Consider the following 25,343-nt stretch of genomic DNA (forward strand, 5'->3'; position numbering starts at 1 on the left):
ATTGCGCAACAAAATATTAGACGATTCCTTACGGAGGATGAGTTCCGCGGTTGGGAGTGGATATTAAGTCTCGATCCTGATTACTGTACATGGCACTGCCCCGGTTCCTGTTGTTGTTTCTAGATGAAGTTTTATTCGATACGATATAGTTCTTTATGAAAAGGTTTGAGCTGGTAGGGTCAAAGCTTCTCTACTCAAATATAATTTAAATTTAAATGGCATTTACTAATTTGTGCTGCACAAATACACAAGAGATACTAATGAACGCAAGATTAACTGTTTGAATGGTAGTACATGGTGGTTAGTAATCATTACGAACTAATAATTTTATCTTTTTACCACCTTCACCGCCAAAAGCAACATAATATAATAGCCCAATTCATTAAACTTTTTCTATAGTGAGAACCAAAAAGTTGTATAACATACTAATGTGTTTCGTTTCAAACGACAATACAAACTGAGGAAATACAAATAATTGTATTTTTTATGCGTAAGGACCGAAGAATTGTGCTAATCATTCACAATAAGTTGCACACCTAGTCTGATTTATTTATTGTATAAATTTTAAATCTAAGCAGTAGAGATCTATACTTAAAGACAATTGCGCAGACTATCCAGAGGATTTACTATGGGGTCTAATTATTATTTCCTTGTAACAACTCACAAGCGTTTACTAAATTTATGCTCAGTAAAATGTGCGAAAAATTTGAATTAGTTTTTTATCCTTGATTATCGATATGAAAATGTTTCAATTAATTAAATATTCCGTATCTGATACATGATCTATATATCCTTTCTGCATAAAAATTAAAAATGTAAACAAAGAAATATGCATCTCTTTAATATTTAACTTATTAGTTCTCATTTGATTGTTTGATAGAATATTGATTTGATAGAACAAAAAACATTTTTGGGGATATACTTAACTATCCACCACCTGTAGAAATATAAAGATAACCAGGGATCGGTTGACGGCATTTCATAATGACAACTTTCTACAATTTATTTACTAAAGTATTTGCAACATTTTAGCCAGCAGTTAAATTGTAGTAAGAACTTGTGTGCTTTGCATAATGTCACCGGGTAATTTTCTGTAAAATTGAACACTACTCCTTTGAATATATGTATACATATAAGTACATTAATTGAACACTGTTCAATAGGTGTTGGGTTTTAAGCAAAGAGTATTGTTGACAGGATGAAGTCAACAATCAACACCAACCAAATGGAAGAGTTACTATAAATACGTAATTAGAGGTGGGTGGATGGGGGTGGTATGAGAGACTAGAGAAAGCTTGAAAACGGTACAATAAAAACAGTACAGTGTTGGGGCTTGGTTTGTTGTGTTCAAAACGAAATTACGGTGATTCTAATAAAGGAATAAAGAGAGCAAAAAGATAGTAGATCGACTGAACTTAGAAGCAAGATTGCTTGATACGGGTATCTATACCTTGAAGAGATTTCGTTGCATTTGGCGTTTAGTGTGCTATCGGAGCACTTCACGGAGGCTGAGGATGCGGGGCCATTATGGTTGATGCTGCTTTTTTGGAGTTGGTGATTTTTATTGTTGGTAGCGAAGCCGATTTGGAACTTTTGGGTTTTACCCGCTGACACTGATGGCTGATAGGTTGAGGTGCTAGGGCCTAGGGCAGCGGCAGCAATCGACGACTTAATATCATTATTCACCCTCGAAGCGCGCGCAGTGTGCGGTGCAAATGAGGAGGGTGTAGCTGTACCAGTGGGAATAGTGGGGACGGTAGTTAGAGAAACTGGAGGGGTTTTGAGGGTTCTAGGGGTACTAAAATCAGGAGTGCTTGACGTAGTTCTTTCTGTTAAAGTGGAATTAGTGGTCACGATGTTAAAAGACGGTAAAACGGATAGTCCCTTGGTTCGGATTGGAAATAGTGTGGCAATAGGCGTGGTATTAGGATGCAACGTCGTCGTGCTAGATTTTAAAGTGGTCGTTACTGGCCGGTCGGTGGGTAAGTACAGTTTCTTGATTTCACCGATAGCGGACCTTAATTCGGGGAGTGAATACTCATTAACGAATTGGGAATTCCCACTCTCATCGCTATTGCTGTTGCTGTCACTGCCGGAAAGAAATTGCCTCAGTTGCTCAAGGACGTTGGGGGATCTGAACTTCTGTGACGATCCGTTAGGCGATGTTATGTAGCCGGAGTTTTGAAGACTATCTGCTAGTGTGTGCTCCGCCGTTTGCTGTCGGTATTTGTTAGAGTAAAGGAACTTGACAGTTGGACGTTCTGTTATTGCCACCACGTGTTCGGTGGAGCTGTAATCTATTGCAGTTTCTTTTTCGTTAATGCCATTTAGTTGCCTGTCCTCCAAAGGCTTGCTTATTAAAGCCTCGGCTCTTGGCTCGTCCGAAACGCTGGCTTCATTTTCGATTGGTTTATGTTTAAGCGACTTGCTTAGTAAATTTTTGGAGCCAATGGAGAGATCTTTGGCTTGAAATGTGTCCTCTAATGCCCTGTACTTTTCATGTGGCTTAGCTGTTGGCCCACCTAACAAAGACCTCTGATTGCCGATCACTTGTACTCGTTGGGGCTTGGTTTTAGGCAGCGGAATGGGATCATATCCTCCGAGCAATCTAAGCTTGGGTGCATAAGTCGTGGGCTCGTCCCCGCTGTCCCCGAGACTGTTTAAAGTGGCCGCCGTGTATCGAGAGCGCCCACGGGCAGGCTTTGGGGACTGTGATATGTGGATGGCAGAGGAAGCGATTATGGCAGAAACGGTTGTTGAATCTTCAGTCGACGTAATTTCTATAGGAGGTGGTTTCATGGTAGTAGTTGTTGTAGTCGTGGTAGTGGTTCGCAGCATACTTGGAGCAGGACGGTGAGGACTGAATGTGCTTAGTATAGCGTCGCTGACACTAAAGTTGCGTGCGTTTCCTGTCTCCATCGTGGCCAAAACATCTTTACTAGAGTTTCTAACAGACGCCATCATAAAAAGATTCTTTCGTGACTTTGCCGTAGTCTGGAGGAACTCCGAAAAGGCAGGAGCGTTTGTGTACCGGGGTCTAGTTGTGGTCCGTAGTTGATGATGGTGGTGCTGACGATCTTCATGAAGCAAGTTCTCTAGGCTCTTGTACGGTGAGACAAAATGCATAGCAGGGTTGGCTGTTACTCGATTTGGACTTTCCCTAAAATAATTGGAACGGGGCAAATAACCCGCTCTTGGTAGAAAATCCTGTTCTCGGCTAGGCTGCGCCGCAGATTTTGATGTTGTAATGTCTCTGGTAGTGCTGCTAGACTCAGCTACATTTTTAGAAGTTGTAGGAGGAGATGTAGTTTCGGTAACACTAGTAGATGTGCTGAAAGTTGCGACTGTTGGTCTATGATGTGCTTGTTGAATGATGGGCCTTCCACTACGCCAAACGAGAAGTGGTGGAGCGTATGTTGTAGGTTTGATGTCGACGAACTTCTGAAATAAGTCAGCCAGTGTTGTTGGGCTTGTTGTGGTTGTGCTGGTGGAAAAACTCTTCGTCTTTGTGATCATTGGCTCCATATGCAAGCTAAAACCTTTTGATCCACTTTGAAGACTATATTGTAGGGGCTTACTTGGTCGATTTGTGCTTGTGCTTTCCATTTCTTCTGTTGGTGCTCTCATTACACCCTTTGTGGGAACTTTGAAACTTTGTGGAGGTACATCAGAATCTACGTATTTCTGAAAACGTTTGGGCTGTGGTTCTGTGTTCCGTGAGCTGGAATCGAACGCGTTGTCATTTTCTCGAAAAGGAATATCCCTGTTAACAAGATTATCTGGCACTTCATTCAGCCGAATGCCACTCGGGCTTGTACCATACGCTGCGGCATTAATAAAATCTAGGAACTTTGACGATGTAGTGGTTTCAAAGGAGCGACTCTTCGGCGGATCAACCGTCTGATTAATTGTATGACTCTTTTCAAAGGCACTTTCAACGTTGTCCGGGCTGCTATTACCGGAGTTGTCCTTTACCAGGGGCCTTTGCGTGGTGGTGGGCGGGGGAATTAGGGAAGTAATTCGAGCTGAATCTTGGTCTGGAACTGATTCCGAACTTGTGGACTGTTGGGGCGAGTTTGAAAGGTTTTGAGCTTGTGGGTAACCAGTGAAATTTATCCTAGGCTGACTGCTTTGCACTACTCTTGCCAACGACTTAGCAACTTGTTGTAGTTTTGATTGGAGAAAAGGATTTGAATTATAAGTAAGGTGATTAGGAAAAGGTGTGGAGCTGGTCGCGGTCGTGTGAGAGGTACTGGAAGCTTTTGTGGTTGTTTTTGACTCGGGAATATGTTGTTTATATGGCTTATTTGCATGCGCTTTCGAGCTGTTGAAGAGACGTGTATTGGAATAAGTAATCACATGAGTGTTAGTAACTTATTTAAATACGTATAGAGTCACCTATTTGCCTAGCCTTTTGGTTCTCAGATTTTTTAATACATTTTGGGTTTTGGTTATCGTTTTCGGTTGGGCTATAATCTGAGACAACTGCATTTAACGAATAGAAGCATGCTCATGCGTACCTATATTTCGGATCACCTAAACATTATCTTATGAATAGTCATGCAATATATGTGAGTACTTAATCATATTAGAAGGAGAAATAAAACCAAAATAAAGTAACAAGTGTCTAAACAGTCAGCATAGCTTTAGATCCCTGTCACGACGCAAAAAATGAGTATATAAAAATGTTTTAAGTTCCGATGTAACTTCGCTGACGCTGTAGATAAATGCATAACATTGCCCTTAGTGTAACTGTGTGATAGCCAAAATTTTAAGCTGCAAGTGGTTTGTAAATATGATATATTACAAGCTTCATAAAAATCGGTTTATGGCTGATCCGCGATTACGTAGAAAGGCGACTGGCAGAGATACTTTTGTTCAGATGTTGTTTCAGGAAGCGATTCCAATGAATAGGTAAAATACCTTGTAAGTTTTTTTGTTGTCGTTGGAGGAAATGTGGATGTGGTTGTTATTGTTGAGGACTGCGTGAACGTAACAGCATGTGTTGTGGTGTTGGAACTCCTTCCTGGCTTCTGGCTTCCGTTATGTGGCGGTGTCGATTTCGTTTTTTGCGATCGTGTTGGTGGAGTCGCGGTGTTCTTGTCGGTATGACCCACAACATTGGCAATTAGGTCAAAGTCTTCGCTACCGGTATGGGGCCTAGACTTGACTTCGGTTAGTAAACGATCCCTCTGGTCATTGTCTTCTGCCGACCCATAGGCGTAGTCGCTAGACCCGCGCTTCGGAGCATAGGGTGTGGTCAACGTTTCGTAGTATGTGAGTACTTCCGGTGGGGATGCTGTCGTTGTTAGAGTGACAGTGCTCGAGTGGCTGGCTCGGGTATCCAGTTTTTGTATGGCCACATGTTCTGCCCTGATAGATAAATGTATTGTGGTTGGGTGTATAGGTATTGGCTTTGTGGTTGTGTAGAAATTTTGATGCATGTGTAGTGAGAATATAAAGTTTTACGCTTGGTAGGGTTCTAACTAGTTTTGCGGGACGAGGTCTAAGGGATACTTCTTATTGCAGGAACTTTCCATGCGTGCAAGGCTGACTGTTTTTCTGGGATTGAGTTTTTTCGTGGATGATCTCTTTTAAAATGCTTTTTAAATTAAGTATTTCCGCGGGCTCAAAGCATTCAATTGGAATTACTTACCTTTGAGGAGAACGTGTTGGCTGATCGTACGCATTATCCTGTTCAATCTAAAATGACAGGTAAACATAAAATTCTTAGCATTTATATATGTATACATATATATTTTTTGTGAAAAGAAACGGTATATAAAAGTGACAATATGAAAAATACCAATATAAATTTGTCTGTACCTGACCATTAATATCCTCATCGTAGTCTGTATTGTACGCTGGCTGGTTTTCGTAAGGGGGGGGCTTCGGAGTGGCGGGGAGCTCTAAGGGACGGTAGGTTGGGTGGGCCTGCTGTTGGCGAACTGCCGACTGATACTGCGGCGTAGGTGGTTTCTGCTGCTCCTGTGACTGTTGCTGATGGTACTCTAGATCCCTATATAAATCGATATCGTCGTCGTAAACCGAATAATAGGATGTGTCATATGAATGTGTTGGGGCTTGTGCCTGCTGCTGATGTTGTTCTTGTGGTTGCGCTTGTTGGAATGGTGTTGGTTGTAACTGTTGTTGTTGGTGTTGCTGCTGTGGTTGGTAGCTGCCCCCATGATTAAATGTAGATGCATTGTAGTAGTTACGATTGGGCTCTGACTGTTGCGGCGGGGCTGCTGGCGTGGGCTGTACAAATATATTAGCGGGTTGCGGTGTCCCTAGCGATGACGGTGAAGGCGACTCAACTCTGTTCAAGTTGTTGTTTTTGTTGTTGATGGATTGTGAGAGTAGAGTTGTCGAATAAATAGCGAAAATTATATACATTGGCAAAAATTCACAAAACGTTATAGGGTATATTAATGAGAGACAGGTGGTTTTTGTAAATAGGAAAGATATATGTTAAATAAGATTTTAAGAAAAATTATACAAAACAATAAGTAAAAAATATGGAAGATGAAATGAATAATTGAAAGCGATTAGCACAAGAAATTAGCTGGGGTTAGCGTTAAAATTATGGTTACAGTTAAAGGAACCCAGTCCAGAACATTTGTTTAGTCAACTGTACAGCTTGATAATTTCGTTACGTGAATTGCTTAGTAGTGGGTCTTATCGTATACGTATAAACGGTTTTGCCGATGAGTTGGCGGAGCGGTGTAGAATATATGGTATATTTACATAGAACACTTGTTTTCTGTATTCACTAAATTCTTGTGTATCTGTGTAGCGGCACTATTTAATTCAACAATCAGAGATTTGTCTCGGCTCATATAGCTACCTGTGTCTTTCTGGGCTTGAGCCGGCATGTATTGAGTTTAGTGGAAGGCCGCCCGGGTTGCTCTGCTTGCTTGAGTTTAAGACAACGGCACTGTTTTCGGTATGACTATTTATTTCCTTTTGTTCTTGGACTGGTGACGTCGTCTTCCATTTTTGTTGTCCTCTTATGCGTGGTCGGATAGTTGTATAACGCACGCGAGTTGACTGCTGTTCTGTACTGGAGGAGATAGGCCTTGGATGGGAGGTTGGGCGCACACTGCGTGGAGTTGTGAATACTTTGGTACTGGATTGTGGGGCATTTGGTTCCGGGAGCTTGGGCAGCCGCTGCTTTAGTTCTTGGAAGATGTCACTAGGAAAGCTAATGAATGAGGGCACGTCGGCTTCAGCACCGGCTTGATTCACCTGGGTGAAGGTGGGAAACGGACGTCGAGTTGTTGTTGCCTCCAGAAAACCCGTCTGGAAACTGGCTGGACCTTTTCCTGGCGATTCAGTATTGGGCCTTGCTGTAGCTAAATGTCGGCGGGGAGGGGCCATGGTCTCGGACACTGGCATATAAGGGGGCATTTGAGACGGAGGCAATATGTCTTCATCCTCTTCGTAATCCTCGTCATAATAATCGACACTCTTGATGGTCGTGGTGGTTGGCATTCGTATTAAAGTGGTTGATGTGTTGTAGACAGTGCTTTGGCTAGAGTTCCGCGAGTTGAGTTGATTCTGTATGCCCTTAATAAAATGTTCGTAGCCTTTCAGTATCCTTATGGGAGTCGGAGTGCTCTGCGTGGGAAGTGTCGGATCGGGTTTTATGCGTTTTTTGTACGCTGGTGTGTTCGGCGTGATGTCTACCTGGGTGGTCGTAGCTGTGCTGTTCAAGGTGCTGGTACTCCCAGTTACGGGGCGACGATTAACCAGCGGATTGTGTAAATTTATATTTCCGTTATTGTCAGTACTAAGCTCTTTGAAATATTTTATCAACGGATTAACAGCCGGGTTGACACTGGACAAATCGCTTTCCTTAAGATTGGCCATGAACTCGTTGATGTTAAACTGAAAGTTTGTCAGTTTTGACTTAGGCGTTGTAGTAGGCACATCGGAAAGCACTGTTGCTGATGTGCTGACAGATTTAGTGAAAGTTTGGTAGGATTCTGGAATGGTGCTGTTGCTGGCGTAACTAATGCCTTCGGGAAGAAGAGCAAATGGGGCTTGCTGCAGACCATTAGGTATTTTGTAGGTCAAATTTGGGGCAGATACCACGTTAATACTCTGAGTCACCTGAAGCGGCGTGACTGGGGGCCGAACTTTAACTGCAGAATGACCGATCTGGTTTGGAGGAGCTGTGCTAAAGACACCCTTCATTTTCTGGTTAGCAACAATGTTGTACTGAAAGTAGTTGCTCTCCGTCGTGCTATCATGTCCGTTAGAGGCGATACTATACTGGGATACCAACTTCCCGGGATAGTTGGGATTAAAGGAGGCTTTACCCGGTTTTTGGTTGTTGTAGAATCCGCCCATTGTGCTGTATTGACCATTTGGTGTAACCTGTTGTGAGAGCTTGGACGCGTCTACTGGGGAGTAGTAAGTGGTGCTAATTGTAGGTACGGGTGTGACTGCGTGAGTGGGTACCGGACTCATTGGCTGATTGTCCAGACGGAAGTACGCATAGTTATCACTCTGAAGGTGCTTGCGCTGTTCTTTTAGCTCCTTCAACTGTTGTATCAGAAAAGGGAGCAGGTCGCCAGCGTTAGAATGGTGCTGTTTGCTGTTGGGCGAAGGAGGACTAGTTTGAGCTGCACCGGCAGCTTCGTAGTAGCTACCAGCTATGGGACGAAAGTCATCCTCCAGCGGCGGTGGGGGCAACGAAAGATTGTATCCGGTATAAGGCAATTTGTGCTTTTTCTGAGAGAGTGGCCCAGCAGAAGCCAATTGATGTTGCTGATGCACGTATGAGTGGTATCCGGGTAGATGATTGTAGTTAGGGTTGCCGTGCGGCTGTTGATTGTGGACAGGATTGGTATTGGGAGGTGTGAGGTATGGATTATAACTTCCAAAGCTGTATCCCGTTTGCTGAGAAACCTGCGGGAGGGCGGGTGAGTCAATGGCGCGGTAGTTTTGTACCGGCCACTTCAGTGATGTATGTGAAATAGGTCGCAGCTGGCGTGGTCGTCTCTTCGACTCACCCGTGGCCACATCATCCTCGTCTTCATATCCATCCATTAACTGGCTGTCTTCGCCAGGAATTTCTTTGTAGTCGAATTCCATTGCGTTCTCGCTTTTTAGCTGACGTATTTTTGAAGAGTATTTACGCATCCTACCATTTGCCGGCGCACCATCGTTTAAGCGTTCTTGTGAAGTTTTTGAAGTCTCAGTAGAAACAGAAAGCTCGGTAGGGCTAGCATGCTCCAACACTTCCCTTGAACAATTTGTGTCGTTGTGATATTTTTCTTCTGTAACTTTTGTCGGCTGGGCACTAAGGTCGCGGCGTTTGCGTCGCCTACTTTCATCAAGTCGGTTGTAGGACAGTTCGAGCGTCTGGTCGTCCTGCAGGCTTTTGCTGTTCGTGTACAGTGTTTTTTCCAAAAGCGTAAAGGTTGTCCGGAGTTTAAGTCGGAGTGTAGATGTGTCGGTGTCGGTTGGTGCAAAAAGATAGCGCAGTATGCGTTATATGAGAGAAAAGAGCATGTAACATAATGAATTGCTTAGAATTTGGCTAGCATCAATAAAGTAGTGTCTTCGATTAGAAAGCAACGATAGTGAGATCTGAGCTACTTGTGGCAGGAATAACAGCTTACCTATAGGCGGTCCCAAAAGCGTAAGATCCGATTTTTCCAGTTTGAGGAATAGAATTGATACTAGCTTGGTGAATAATACCATCGCGATCGCGTTGAACTTGACTAACGGTACTGGGTTGGCCTCGATACACTCTCTGCTGACGGTCGGACTCCTCTTCTTCCACAGGCGGCAACGATTCCTGCGCATCGGCATACAGCTAAATTACAACAAATATTTAAATTTTATTTCGGTTTTAAAAGTTAATTTGTTTGAAAAGTTTAAAATTATAAATCACTAAATAAAAAGTTTATGTACCTACCAGAAATTCTGTGAAGTGGAGTACTATGTACTATATAAACACGAAAAAACGAAAATCTGCTGTTCGATCTTAAGGAGTAAAACAAAAATCGAAGGGTAGCGTAAAAACTAACGAGAATGCGTAGTAAGACTTAATGGTTCACGAGAAAAAGCGGCGAAAGCGTAATATTTTAAATATTGAAATTGTGGTTATGAGTCTGTAAAAAGTACCCATTGATTGACACCTAATTATATGATTGAAAAGATATTGTTCTAATTGGGAATGGATTTTTTTTAAACCTTCCCTCGTATGTTTGTATGTTTTTTTAATTTAATCAAGGGTATATAAACCTCGACTTGGTTAGTTTTATATAGACAATTGAAAGAATGATCCCCCAAAATGAATCCTAATTTTGTCTTCGAATTCATGTGAGTTACCTTTGCAATGTCCTCCTGGGAGTCGATCAGCGGTTTTGGTTGACCACGCGACGTGATTACCGGGTTTGGTGACACTCGCAGTTCCGGTGGGGGAGGCGGTATATTCTGCACCTGTGCCTGTATTACCTGGGGTGGAGAACGATGGTACTGTGGCGGCACCGTGGCCGTCTTCTGTGTGCCACCCTGACTGCTGAAAGCGGCTCCAAAGCGTATTCGGCTTGGTACGTGCTGTGCATGGGGTTCTCTTTGCCTCTGGACCTGGCTTTGTGCAATGTTGCGCTCGGAGGATGTGTCCGCCAACTCGCAGCCGACGTTTCGCGGCCAGTCGCAGGTCTGTAGGTCGTGCGAGTACATCAACCCGCCAGTGCAACTTTCAAGCAGCGCTCCTCCAAAGACGCACACGTAGTATTGGGTGCAATCTGATGGGTGCGGATAGTACCCGAACTCCTCAGGGCAGTCGAAGCTGGGGCCATTGGAGTTGTCGGTCTTGACGTTGGTCCCGAAGCTGCGGGAGCTGGTTACGCGTGAGGTTCTTTTGTTTTGTGCCTCTATGGGTTCTAGAAAATAAGATTGTATTGAAAGAAGTGTTTTGTTTTTTGGGAACACATTTTGTAATCACGAGCAAGATGTGAACAAATATAAGTTATTCCTTGTGGAAGAGTCCATGTTTACTATTTCCCTTTTCACTTTTTTTATTTCCTCATTCGTTGTGAAAGGGCTCTTACTTAGCTCAAGTATTTGGATAAGAAGTAGGTAAAATAAATTTATATCGATGAAATAAATTGATCCTGAGGGACAGAATATATGCTTTTTCGCGAGATAGTGTCAAGGCTCCAAGGAGCCATTTAGTTTAATCTACAACTGGGTTACCATGCTCCGAAAATTCATCAAGCATGCATCTCCCTCTAGACCTCTGCCCTGATGTGAATATTTGCTACAGTCTGCTACATTGACAAATCCAATGATACATTAACATAAATATGTACGTCGGAGGTAGATATAAAAATCCAATCACGTGCCAATGGAAACAGACCATGCAAGAGCTCTAGACCTGCCAACAGCATGGATGACACTTGTATAATGTAGCTCCCATTTGCTAATGGGCCTGTGGCGCTGTCGCTACTAATGCTACGCAATCAGACATTCTGCTCCACTGAACAATAAGACTTTGTACGCTTCGTATTGTACTTTGAAGCCAGATCAAAAGCTTAGTCTTAAGTCGAAGCGAGGCATGAAAGCTCTGTTGTGACGCAACTCGCAGTAATTCGACCACAATCTTGACTGGTTTTGCTTGGCATTTGTTGCTTGTGTTCGCTTAATATTTATTACTTTATTGGTGTATCTAGGACTAGAGAAAATAACTTGTGCTGGAAATTCTCACCTTCAGATAATAGAGAAAGATAGCTCATGTGATCAAATTTTTTTGCGAAAAACAAGCCATAAACGTGGCTTGAAGATGAACTTGACGTTCATGTCAGTCGGAAGCAACACTAAAACAGAAAAATACACAGTACACCGCGGGATAGCTTTCGTTGATTTTACTTTGTCGTGCGCAAGGCGCTAGTATATGTAAAACACCATTTCTTCAATTTCTTACTAAGTGATGATACCCGGTGCGACTTAAATGTGCCACTGCTGCCTGGCCCAAAATAGTACGAAATAAGATGGCTTGAAAAAGTTGCATTTCAACATCGCCTCTAAAGCCATTAAATTGGTAACCGCCAATAGTTTGGCCAAATTTAGATAAATGGCGCGAACCATTGCACTAATTGCCACCTCGTTTGGCAGCGTCAAATGGATCTTATTTATGTCATCCCGAATGAGCTATTGGTCAACACTGCAGTTGGTAAGGAGGCAGTTAGGTCAAATAACATTAAGCCTTTAAATAAATCTGTTCAATTAAGTTACGTGGATTTAGTTTGAAGTCTTTTCAATATTATATTTCTTTCACTTCTAATTACTTATAAGTTGTATAGGTCAGTAGTATAGGTCAGTATGAATGTTGAAACCTTAATAACGGTCTTTGTTATATTCAGCAATATAGTCGCTGCCTTCATAAAAGCCTCAATTTCCCTTTTACGTGTTACGCGTTTGAACTTTTAATTACACGTAGCATGTTGTTGCAGTCTTCCATATTATTGGGTCTGGTTAAATATTAAACGCACGCTCAACACACTGACCAGATAGAAATATAAATCACTCAGTGCCAAAGGCGATCAATTCAATTGCTTGTTGCATTCCGACATTACTTTGATTATGAAACATAACCCATATGACCACAAACACAATATTTTCCTTTCCGTACTGATCAGCATTTTATTATTGTGTTTCCGGTTTATAATGTCATTCATGCCTTATTCTGCTGGGGTCAAACCCACAAGCCCGACCAAAAGGATAAGGGTTCGCAAATGTAAATGGTTTAAAATCTATAAACAAATATAAAGAAATCATTCGTGCCGCCAAAATAACCCAATTTTGACTTTTCATTGCAGTAAAATCGCTGATATAGGAGGCTTGAGTTGTCTTAGATAGTAAGAAATAAAAGTGAATAGCAGCAGTGTGCCTAAAGAGAAACAAAACAGGAAATATCCACCTCTTTCTCTTGCCCCACGCCTCTTGCCCGAGTACTTTTATTTTCGTAGCTGTGGGCAACATTCAAATACTAAGCGAGGCTCCGGCATGAAGCGCTTTTTGACTGTTATGCAACTAGCCAATCGCCTGGGCTTATGTTGCCACTCATACTCGAACAATCGAAAATATACTTTCTACTGTATCTCAGCAGTGGCTTAGTTTACCTCCCAACAATTTTTTGGGGGAGAATGCTCCACTTTTCAGTCCAAGTAAAAAGCTGTGTTGGGAGTTATACGTATATACATACTTCAAACATAGCTAAGTTTATTTCTTGTGAAGTGAACAGAGAGCGGCCCGGTAGTAGGACATTTGTATGGGTAATTCGAATTATTGTCTACGTATTAGAAACTGTCATTGTGAGGCTAGTTTTGACGCCTGACTTTGCATATTGATATTCAGATAACTTGAGTTAGATAGGAGAATTTCATCGTTCTTTCTACCTGTGGGTACTAACCGCTTCTAAAAGGATTAATGCCAAAAAGGGGGCGAATTCGCAAAATACTGTGTTTGGGCTGGTTTTTTTTATAGACTTAGTCATATGCAACGGCCACCTGTACCATTTCAGCAAGCAGACACGCAAAAAAAAAAGACTTTTCTGGCACGCAGCATAGATGTAGTTGAGTGCAGCAAGCCGACCAGTATGTGCACTCGTTATGACTGGCAATATGACTCTTGTGGCACATGTTATTATCAACTGGGCAACTTTTCAAAATGTTAATTGGTAGCTAACTTTCAAAATTTTTTCGATATATAGTAATCGTAAGAGCTTTCCGTTTTCCTCTAGACTGCTCTAGACCTCAAGTGCGAAAGATGGCTAATCGAACAAATGGCTGTTCTAAGGATTCCAAAATTATTTCTGGCCATAGTTTGCATTTGAGTTGCCCGAAAGTGAATGCAGGCCAGCATTGGCGACAAAGACCTCAAGTAAACGGACCGAAAGTGGGTCAAACAGAGAATGTTGCATAACCATCAGATACACAACTCGCTGGTGAACGAGACATTCGTGCTTGCTCCACTGTGTGTGTAAGTATCTGAGATCTTTTTGCTAGAGGCCGTAGCTAGACCGACTGCAACGACAGCGACAACGCTACATTGTGGTGCTAGCCTCACCACGCCCTCTTTAAATTTGATCACTTTCGCTTCGTTTAACTGCAACTGCGATTTATGTGCTATGCAATGTCCGCGGTTCGTGTGTCGCATTGGCAATAAGGCTGCCATATCTAGTGTGCACTATACTAGCTATCCAACAACAATCCATACTGGAGACGGAGCGTAGACTACAAAATAAGTTTCCGAGCAGTGACTGTATCGAATCTATGTAGAGAACGGATTGGGTGCAACTCCGGACTGGGAATAGAAACTCAGATAACAAGTATAACGGCAAAGCTGGAATTGCTCCATAAATTGGAATCCAATTTTGATGTAAAACGCTTCGAGGGCGAAATACTGCAACTGCATGGTCGTCGCATTAAGTGCTACATAACGGCAGTATTAAAAGTGTTAAATAATTATAAATTGGGTAATGACATTAAAGTACCGATTCGCCATTCCATTTGAATGAGGACTATCTTGTTCCAGCCAACCTCAACTCCAAACCCATGCCTGTGAAGCGGTCCGGCCCATTCAGAACATTCAGCAAAAAAGAAAGCCAAAATTATAAAAGGGTTACAACAAATAGCGAAGTCAAGTAACCATAAATTTTTGGCGAAACATCCAACCGAAAAGTAGTCAACACTGAAAAAGACTTACATCCTTTTTAATTTATGTATATACATATGCGGCGTTGTACTTGCATTTGCGGTGCAGCACTGCGGGTATATGAATGCATGCTCCAGCGGATAACGGTTCGTTTAACTTCTTCGCAGGTCAAGGTACCAAGTACATATGTATGTATGTATATCAGATGGGCTCCTAACAGTGTTTACCAATTTACGACTGACATAGAGTCATACGGTCTTAAGACCGTTGTGGCAATAACCATTTTCCTTTCTCTTTTAATTTAAATGAATTTGATAAGCACCAGGGCAACTTTAAACTGCAACAATGACCAGGCCTGCTTAAACCACTAAGCCAAGCCACAGACAGGTCGTTTACAGCGAAAATACTCGATGGTGCCGGAAATATGTACATAGTTGTAGGCAATCGTCCACTTTTTACATTGCTTGCTTAGCATAATCTTAGTATTTTCAAAGGTACCAGCAGTCAAATATATTTACTAATATATCTACATATTAAATTTGACATTTTTGTGGATAGATCGTATCGATTATTGTTTTTTTTTTTATTTTGCCCAAAAACAACATCATAAAGCTGAGTTTTGTAAAGTAATTACAACTTACGTGCAATGTCATAAGAATGAGGCGTTCTTATTATATTCTGAAGTAGTTAAACCCTTGGTAACAGCCTGAACCTTGGCGAGCTTCTTGAACCCAAGGCAGTCAGTTCAGTTTCAGCTTTTCAGATGGGACTTCGATTTCCGCTTATTGTTTGACGCTTCCGCTTTTCACAAGCAATTAAAAAAAAACTTTTATAGCTAATATGCATTTTTAGTTTTCAAACAATTGAAATGAGAGGACGATGCCAAATTTTACATTGATACAGCTGCCTTTGTCGGCTGTGCTCTTATTTTCACACTGGCATTGGTGTGATGGATTAATCTACCAATGGCTTTTCGGCAGTCGAGATGCACTGAAAGTGAATAATTCCTCCTAATACATTTTTAATCGCCATTACCTATTTGTAATTCAGTGCACCCGGAAAACACCCACTGCACCCACGGTTTTTTCTGCACGAGATTAATATGAAAAGGGCGGTTGCGCCTGTTCGTCTAGACATTAAATCATCCGCATTGAAAAATATTTAAGTCGAATTTTACAAACACAATTGAAACACAAAATTCAATTCCGAGCGTATTTACTAGGGCAGCGCTCTGATAAGGATTAGCCAGTATGTGTCCACCATAAAATTGGAAGTAAATATTGGGCTACCGAAAAACACATGACATGTACTGCGATCCACTCAGATATATTTTCGTGGCCAGAAATCTTTCTGAGCGATATCAAAGTTTGTTATTAACATTCCCGGACCGCAGTTCACGGGTATAAGTAATCGGTTAAAAATGAATTACAATATCCAATTCGCACAGTCGCATACGCGGTCCGCAGCATACAGTTTGTACCTGGGAACTCCTCGCCTTTGGTGTAGGGCGTATACCATATAGCAGGCGCATTGTTTGGCAGCGGTGTTACTGATGGAAAACTCTATTTGCTTTTTTGAGAAATACAATTGTTTTTATGCATTCAAAATTTAAATAAAATGAACGCTATAGTCGACTTCTTCGTCTGTCAGATACCCGCCAATCTTCTGATTTTCCTAGCCCCACATTTTTTTGATTTATATGTATAAATTAAAAATTAAAAAAGGCCACAACACGAAGTCCACCGTTGTGGAATACAAACGAATTCGCCACACCCGCCACACCAGCCCATCCATCCATCCATGCTGGCTCCTTGGACGCCAAGACGCTTTGCTAACGAAAATTAGTTGCTATATACGATCGATTATTAAAGCCCCACAAATATCAATACACAGATTTAATTTTAGTTTCAGATCAAATTAAAATTATAGCAACAAAACCCAGGGACAGCTATTGCTTATGCCAAATACAAATGCAATGATAGTATTTTTGACTTGGTGACTTGGGTTTACAATCTAAAAGTGAACGTCGTGTCAGCTTATGTGTTGGTCTGGTCGAAGAAAAATTTTGGGTGTGTCTTAAATGTTACAAACTTTTGGGCTCAGTACAAAAGAACATACAAACTTTTAAACTTTTGCACTAACAACATATCGAAATTCGGATAACTTCAAAGATTTGTAGCATTTAAATAGTTTTGCATCGCAATAACGATTAAGACGCATTCTGTATTGCGATACATTGTCTAGAACGTAAAGCCACAGTTACATTACTACATCGCTGCTTAAAAGTCGGACCAGAAACTAATTCAGGGTCACTTAACGCCCTGGCGTGTCTGCCAGCTGCTGCGGTCTATAAATGGCAGCTTCGCGACTGCTTGTTGCGCAAGAGAACTTAACAACCGCCTATGTGCAGCTTATGAATAAAAGGCTATAGCAATTATGGTTTCTATGTAGACCTGCGTCGGCGTCTGGTCTGGGCTTAGCCGAACAAAACAATGAAAATGCGCTTTTATAGACAACGCAAACAATTATAATAGTAAAAAAGAATTATGGCGAATGCTGTGTTGGCTATAAAGTCAAAAGGAGCTGAAAATAATTGAGTTCAGCAGATTGGATTTTTTTTTACATTATTTTTACTATTTCTTTATTTATAAATCTGTCTTCGACTATTGTTTTAATCACAAAAACGTAGAGGGAATATAGATTTCAATCCGATAACCGATAACATATGTATGTATATCCGGCTGTCAGTCAATCCGTTTATACGCAAAGGGCGCTCTCAGTTTTAAAGCTTTCTGCATAAAACTTTAGAAATGGTCTTCTTTAAATCGCAGGTAGCTTATTTGCCGGAGAATAAAGTTAAATATTAGAAACAGAATTAAATTCTTCACATTCGTTGTTTTTTATTATAAATTGTTGTTTTTATTCGATAAACACCAGTTCCGTTTATATATAGTTACTGCCAAGGGTATATAGATCAAGCTAACGTCCACAAGCTTCTAAGATGCTGAGTTGAGACAAAGCTATAATCTTTTTTTTGCGTGGCTGTGCATTCAGTTCTAGCTCAACGTGTATGCTCCGATGCTAAGTGAGAAGAGGGTGTGCCGGCTCTAGCGAACTTTATATAACTGGCTTGTTGTTTACAATTAATGTGAACCATTTAAAACCAGGTCCCCACAATGTCGGTAAAACAGTTCACAGTCAGCTGCAGCTGCATTGGAGTTTTCAGGCAAGACAAGAGACATGCGCAACATTTTGTCTAAATGCCATTTTTTGCTCACCTTTGCTGCACGCACCCTTGCTAGTTAATATGTGTATGCGCTTGAGTTAGTAAAAGGAAACGTATCCCCCATTCAGGTCGTGATTATAAATTTATAGTTTCATGTTTTCTTTGGTGATTGTTCTCGATTCTATCTATGTTTTGGTAGCTGGAAGCAATACTTGGATCTTTTTTGTGACGAAACGATGCCAAGGTTAGGTCTTCATTTAACGGCTAAATATGGCAATGAGCAGAGCACTTGTCTCAGCTTGCGCAGAGCTTGTGCAGCAGCATATGCCACAGAGTCTGAACAGTCTCTATGTACTATAATTAAATATATTAATCCGACCAGTTAAGAGAAACTGAAAGCGAATAAAAGACGTGCCACGTGGCTTAACTTCGGTGATGTCATCAAAATGTGTTGTGTTATTATGTGTCTCGGCAACCTCCCGACAGAGTCGCCACCTTGTCCTCTCTGTCGTTGAACTTGAACCGATGCGCCAAGTTTGGAAGGTAAAAGTAATCAGTAAAAGCTGCATCAATCAATAGCAACAAATATGCACGAAAAGCGAACACATATTGAAAAGCGAAAACAGGAGAAGCAATAAAGTGGCATTTTAACAGCATCTTGTGAATGGTTAGCGATGGTACTGTTACGAGGTAGTAAATGTTAGTGGCCATGACACTGAGGAGGAAAATATAATTTGCTTAACTGCTATGGTTTTACAATTTCGAAAACTCTTAGAAGTTGCAGTAAAACAATATATATTGTTATTTTTATTTCTTTACAAGAAGACTACTCGGATAAGACACGAAGACCGTGATAGCCTAAGAATTCAATATAAGTGATGTTTATATTTACTGTGTGTTGTGAGGCAGTTCAGTCTGCGATCGTTCGCTTTTTGGCTGTTTCGCTTAATTAACTGCTTTTAATCAATGTCTTATTGGCAATACAAACACGATATAAGCAAGAGTCCAAGAGGCCACAGATAATCGAAACGAAAAAGAAAAATTAACACGAACATGTTGAGGAAATTACAAATAAAGTTTAAGAGTTACTTATATAAAATATAATAACAAATATTTAAGCTAACCGAACGCAGATAATAGTTGTAAATCTGAGTCTGGAGCTTACAGTTACGTATAGGCCAAGACAAGTGCTGCTCAAATGACGAATGTAAATCTTTAGTTTTGAGAAACCGTTTACTTTGTTTCAATTGTACACATAACCTGCCGCCTCTATTAGAAATTTTTGATGATCCGACGTCAGTTCTTCTAGTTATCGTATACTTAAACTATGGGATATTTCTATCCGGTTTTCTCGATTGATTCGATCCACCAGCTTAAAAACTTAAACTCTCGATAAATTATGCGAATTAAATATTCGGTACCTGGCTATACGGCTTTGTAAAAGGTTTAATCGTTTCTGTTTTATGATCAGACAAAAAATTCAAGGCTTATTCGTTTTCATTATTCACTAAAAACTAGCAGGTACAACCTCTTGGGTAGCAAATAGGCTGGTAAACAGAAAATGGACTACAGGAATAAAAATTCTTATAAAATGCAGGTTGAAAAATAACCCACATCAGCCGAAACATCTCCTTGTTAGTCATTAAGTATAGAAAAAGTATATAAATTGGTTATCGGTGTCACATAAATAAATTATGCCTGTCGAGCTCACTGTAGAGCACCAGGACATAACGCTGTCATTTCAGACCCCGAAGAAATATTGCTCGCATGCAATCAGACCAAAAACATCTCATAAAATACAAGGCAGGGCTGTACGCAACACATAGTTTCCAATCCGCATCGCCTGTCGTGCATGGAAAAAAATAGCTGGGAATGAAGTACATTGTTAGCAAGTCCTACGCGATGTCGCTTCGCTATTTATGCGACGCCTTTGGGCAGGGCTATAATAAAGTTATGGCATTTTCGTGTAAGTAACAGTTGAGACATTGCTATGCACTGGCAGCCGGATGATCGCTTTATATTTCTGATATAGATTCAATATACAAACGAACACATATTTAAAATTAATTTTTTATTTTACATATTTGTTATTTTTACCTACTGCTCGTAGAGTATAAGAAGAAACTTAAGGATCTTGATTATTGCGTTATCTCTTGTTCTTATTTAATAAATTTTAAAATGATTCTACAGATATATAATTTTTAATCCGGCTTATATTTTATAAACTCATTTGGATTAGTTTTAATTAAGACTACAGTTTTCTCACGCTAAATGGGGCTAACTGGACCACACCCTGAGCAACATCGAGTGCAGCAACTCATGGGTGAAGGCAGCGTGACCATGCAAACTAGCCAATTGTGGCTTAAATGTCAACTGTTTATAAAACAATTGAAGCTGTCACGAGTAAGACAGTTGAAGCTGATTTAATTATTCCTTAAAAAATAAGGACTTGTTTTAGTATAGGTTTCCCAGGTTCTGTGTAACTGGTAAAACGCTTCCTATAACCGTTAGTTGAAATTTAGAAGTCACAAAGAACTATTATAAGCCAATTTTAACAAAAAAAGGCGAATATCTATTAACCACAACGCCTTGCCAGACTTTATGTGTAATTTATCTTTTGCTAGCTTTAGTTAAAAATACTCCATCAAAACTGCATTGCTCTTAGCTTTGCTACTACTGCTGTACCAACCCATCCATAATTGAATTTTACTAGAAATCAAATAGCAAACTTTTCCAAATAATGTCATCAAACTATTCAATTTATATATGTACAACCGGTTGCTTTATTTAAGAGGCTGCTAAGTGACAATAAAAAATTTAATTGGTAGTGTGGAGAGTTTCCTAAAAGCAGTGCATTGAGCCGTGGTACCCGAAAGTAAAGAGAAAAAATCAACACAAATTGTAAATACCTGGCAAGTATTGCTTTTTGTGGTTAACCATTATACCCTTACAATTATTCTATGGTAGTCGAATACCTGACGGCAGCCTGCAAAGTATTACGTTTAAACCAAGCACATAATGATGCTCTAACGAAACAGATGAGTCCGATTATGCAATCACAGGGCACTGCTAATCGATTGGCTCACATAATCGTATCGTGGCGGCCAACATTTTGTCACTATGAGGCCGACAACCGTTATTAAAGCGAGCACTGGTGAAAGTGAAAGGTAAACAGCATAGCATTTCGCGGTGCCGTAAAATATATGATAAATGAAAAAGTTGCGTTTCCGAGTGCTTTACAGAGGAAAGCAGCTGACTTGCTGCAGTTTGCCCTTGAGAGCCTTTAGCCTCAATTCGACTTAAATTTACCAAGCAGTGGTCTACGAAACAAACACAAAACACAACAACAAAAACGGAATCCCAACGGCAATCGCGTCAAGGTCGATGCATTCAACATCTGCTAAATCCAGTTTATACCCACAAAGGAGACGAAAAAGCCACAACTGACATAAGCAAACCTTGTGCCGGACCATCGATTGCCAAGCAAAACAATCACAATTAACTTCTGTAAAAAAAGAGCGAGGTATGGGCTAAGGAAAAATGTCTGTTAGAAAATCCTTCAAGTATCAGTAAAATCTTGAATCTTAATAGAAATTATGGACATTGGAAGCTAGCTTTAACAAGCCGAATCTTATAAACCCTTGCAGTAATTATATTTAAAATAATCGAATAAGAAAAATTTTATGATCAAAAAAAGGTTTATGCAGCACATAGCATTAAAACTGTGAGATCAGTTTGCGTAGAAATAGACGAACGGGCATGGCTATATCGAGTCGGCCGTCAATACAAAATAAAAGATTTCAGCGGCTTTTTGCCGTGAAAAAAGAGAGTTACCTTGCCGTAACAGGATTGGTGTAAGAGGGTTAAGTGGAGCGGCTGCGTCGGGCCCCATTTAATTTCACGATACGGTGCATAGCGACGTCAAGAGCTCTATTTACATGGGCTACGGATATGGACGTCGTCGGCTTAACGCAATGTTTTAATAGATTGCCCATTTCGTAGCAAAAATAATTTTCAACTGTAATGCGTATGCATTTCAAGGTGAGTAACGCCGTAAACAAGCTTGTAAGGGCAAGCGCAGAAGTTAAGAGAAGTTGGGTGTTTGCCGTTTGGTTGTCTATTGGTACTCCTCGTACTGTGCCGACAACAATTTCGTCGTCCAATTCAACGCAAATTATCTGGAGCCTTGCGAAATCCAGGGATTACCATTGCTGTGTGCAAATTTATTCAAGCTTGCCTCAGACTCGCTGGAATACTGCTTGAAAGCGAAAGTGCACTGTGTGCATGCAAAACAAAGTTGCGCCATGCCAGTGCTCGTACATGCTCGTATAAAGTGTTCAGGTTACAGTCAAAGACCTAGCGAAGTAATTTAATGACGATCTTCCGCGTGCGCCACAACTTTCGCACGGTAAGCATTGACACTGCCTACGGTAAAAAAGAGACGAAATGATTAGGCCGAGGCGTGACCACCATATTAATGGTCTAACTGGCATTGAAACTGAATTATGATTGGATCCCCTTTGTTATACTATTCATTAAACACGCGCTTAAACAAATGTTCTTGCAAATGTTCAACTTTCGCCATGGACTTTCGCATTAAACCAGTAGCACATCAAATGTTTTAACACTTACGGTGAAAATTTCCTAGCAATTACGCATGAAAATATTTCCATGGCGGCATATCTAAGGTTTTACCCAAATGTATATTTCTGTGGCTTAAAAAAACACTCCACTCAAAACACTGAGAAAGTTCATCAAAATGGAAAGTGTTGCCACTATGCCTAAACCAAGTCATGCAACATACCCTCTTCATACCCTTGCGGAGGGTACATTCACTTAAGTCAGAAATTGCAACGCTGTGAAGGGCACAATTGTGCCCATATATGATATGTACCTGCAGAAGTGTTATTATTTTAACCGCAGCTGTATGTATATATGTATGTATATTCTTGGTAAGTATCAACGACCGAGCCGGTATAGCAGATAGCTTGTAAATTGTTTAAAAATGGACGGACGGACAGGCGGACTTGACTACTTCAAGTTCGCTCTTAAAACTAATGAGGAATGAAGAAGATATGCACTTTTTACGGTCACAAAGTAATACACAAAATGTATCTCAAAACAATTTAGCCGTCTAATGCTATTTTTAAAATTTTTATAGTGTCAATCCCTAACACGTTATCTAAGCAATTTTTATAGTTCCCATTTTCTTTTCTCAAATTTTGCATATATTATCATTCATAACAAATGTATGAACAATTAAGCAAACTGTTTTAAAAATTATCAACAGTTATTATAGCCACAATTTGCTCGGTTACACCTATACACTCACTCACTTAGTGAACCTATTCAATCGAGTCAGCGAGCTGTATGCAATTAATATCTGTGTCATAAGCTGCTTGGTTGGCTGCTGGCTGATTGGCATAACTTACATAATTCCATTACCATTACCCAGCAGTATGGTGAGTAGACAGCCCAAGTGACCAATAGTTGGACACGGTAAAGCTTGTTATGGTCGAAATGTTTGATTATGTTATTGTTCGCTGGTAAATAGAGCAGTTGATCAGACTATGTATTTACCTACATACATACCTAATGAGATATCCCCTAATGTATATACTCTTACTTCTTATTTATTTTATCACATTTCGCAGCTATAAGTCTCAAAGTATATATACATTTTTGGACATGTTAAGAAACTCGTTTAGCTCTTAGCCGGAGTACCCACAATAGAGCTCAACACAAGTGCCTAACAGCTGGTGGCTTGACTTCTTTAACGGTGATTGAATTTGACATTAGACTATTGTGAGATCGTACAAGACAGCCGGAACAGAGTTCAAAACAAGTTTGCCTTTATTTGCGGAACATAATATTTCCATCACGATGTTTAGAATATGATTCAGGAAAAAAATTCATAGTTCTGTAAAAACTTTTTTTCTGGTTTTTTCATTTTTTAAAAAACGATATATCAATCATATCAATCGAATTTTACTAAATTTCGACTGCATTAACTAGGAAACTACCTAACTCGAATAATTCCGTCGTTCCAATTGTAATGAGCGAATTAACGGCAAAATAATGTTGATGTTAAATTCCCTCTGGTTGTCTTAAGGTCTGGTTAAGTACTAACTCTTCTAGGACTAGTGGGTAGAGTGTTTAAGCCCTTTGCTCGAACACATGCTCTTTTAAGTTTTTGCCTCCATTTGTATTTCACGCAGAGTGTTCTTCACTCAAGTGGGCATTACTCACCTGTTTTAAAAAGCAGTAGGCACAATCCCAGCAGGCACAGAATGTTTAGTCGACTTGTTGAATACTTCATATTGCAGGTATGGCGCGTCGTCGTAACTGTAACTGTAAATTTTCTTGATGTGGTTGGTTCAGTTTCGTTTTGGGGTTAGTTCACAGAATTTAAAATACCAATAGCCAAGCTCGGATAAAAAAAGAGGTTGGCAGCGCGGGACGTGGGGAGCAGCAGCAGCAGCCACCGCACCAATGACGGTGGCAGTTACCGTTGAGAAAACCTCTGTTTTGTTGAATACAATTGCTAAATAACTAAGAAGGCAGTGTCGCAATTTTTCAATTTAGATTTTTTGAGCCTTGTGTTACAATTTTCTTAATGGTGTGTCTTGCTTATGCCGCGACTGCGGCTTTGTGGCTGTGCCTTCACTTTGTTAGGACATGTTTGTATTGTTGTAAGCAGATTTAGTTTCTGCCCCTATTATTCGAGCTTTCGTTTGGCTTTAACCAACGCGACGATGCATAGCTAACACACACGTTTACAGATTACAACACTTAGTTTTCCTCCATTCCTTTTGGCAACCGTTTTTTAGTTCGGTTTTTTAGTTTTTCACGTGAGACTGCAATGACCGCCGTTCGTTTTGTAGTTACCATGGAAAAGATTGCTAGACAAAAATGCAAAGAGATCGAATCGAAGATCGGTGTTTGATTTAGATTTCCCGTACGGTATCGCGGGCACCTCCATATTGGAAAACTCTGAATGAGCTGGTCTGTAGCGCGTAGAGGAAAATGCGAAACAAAATAAAACAAAACTTGCACGTTTTTATTTTGTTTGTTGAAGCTTGTATATATATTTAGCGAAAACTTTCTTTTTAACGCAAAGTTACCTTACCACCGACACACACGCTTGAGCTCTTCGACTAAACTGCAAGATGCAGTTAAAACTGCTTTCTACGAATGTTAAATTTTTGGCTGGTTGCAATGTTCAGTCAGAGGTGGACTTTATTTCGACGCGTTTACCAAATGAATTGGGAATTAAATGCCAAAAATAGACTGTGGCTTAATGCAAACAGCTTAGACTGCCTGACAAGTTCGGGTGACCCTCGAGTGTCTCTGCTTACCGTGCGCTTAAGCGAACCACACGTCCTAATCGAAACAACTATACAGCGCGACTGTGCGGAGTGAGTGTCTTGAGACTCTCGGC

At 40.6% G+C, this 25,343-nt stretch overlaps 1 protein-coding gene across 16 annotated transcripts in view; it reads right to left on the minus strand.

The window, feature by feature from the left end:
- LOC117135236 (mucin-5AC) overlaps positions 1–25,343 on the minus strand; it is a 28,174-nt gene extending 2,831 nt beyond the window's left edge. For 2 of the 16 annotated variants that reach the window (XM_033295358.1, XM_033295363.1), the window contains exons 1-10: positions 25,261–25,343; positions 24,152–24,253; positions 10,348–10,904; positions 9,633–9,829; positions 6,848–9,394; positions 5,827–6,319; positions 5,657–5,703; positions 4,924–5,373; positions 1,451–4,324; positions 33–119 (exon numbers count right to left, since the gene is read on the minus strand). In XM_033295358.1, the coding sequence (XP_033151249.1) occupies positions 33–119; positions 1,451–4,324; positions 4,924–5,373; positions 5,657–5,703; positions 5,827–6,319; positions 6,848–9,394; positions 9,633–9,829; positions 10,348–10,904; positions 24,152–24,221 (7,322 nt within the window). In that variant the 5' untranslated portion in view covers positions 24,222–24,253; positions 25,261–25,343. Of the gene's footprint in view, positions 1–32; positions 120–1,450; positions 4,325–4,923; positions 5,374–5,656; positions 5,704–5,826; positions 6,320–6,847; positions 9,395–9,632; positions 9,830–10,347; positions 10,905–24,151 lie in introns of all 16 variants that reach the window. The other 14 variants (XM_033295371.1, XM_033295373.1, XM_033295361.1 and 11 more) reach the window with 13 other exon arrangements.

The sequence above is a fragment of the Drosophila mauritiana genome, chromosome 2L (assembly GCF_004382145.1).
Source record: "Drosophila mauritiana strain mau12 chromosome 2L, ASM438214v1, whole genome shotgun sequence".
Taxonomy (NCBI): domain Eukaryota; kingdom Metazoa; phylum Arthropoda; class Insecta; order Diptera; family Drosophilidae; genus Drosophila; species Drosophila mauritiana.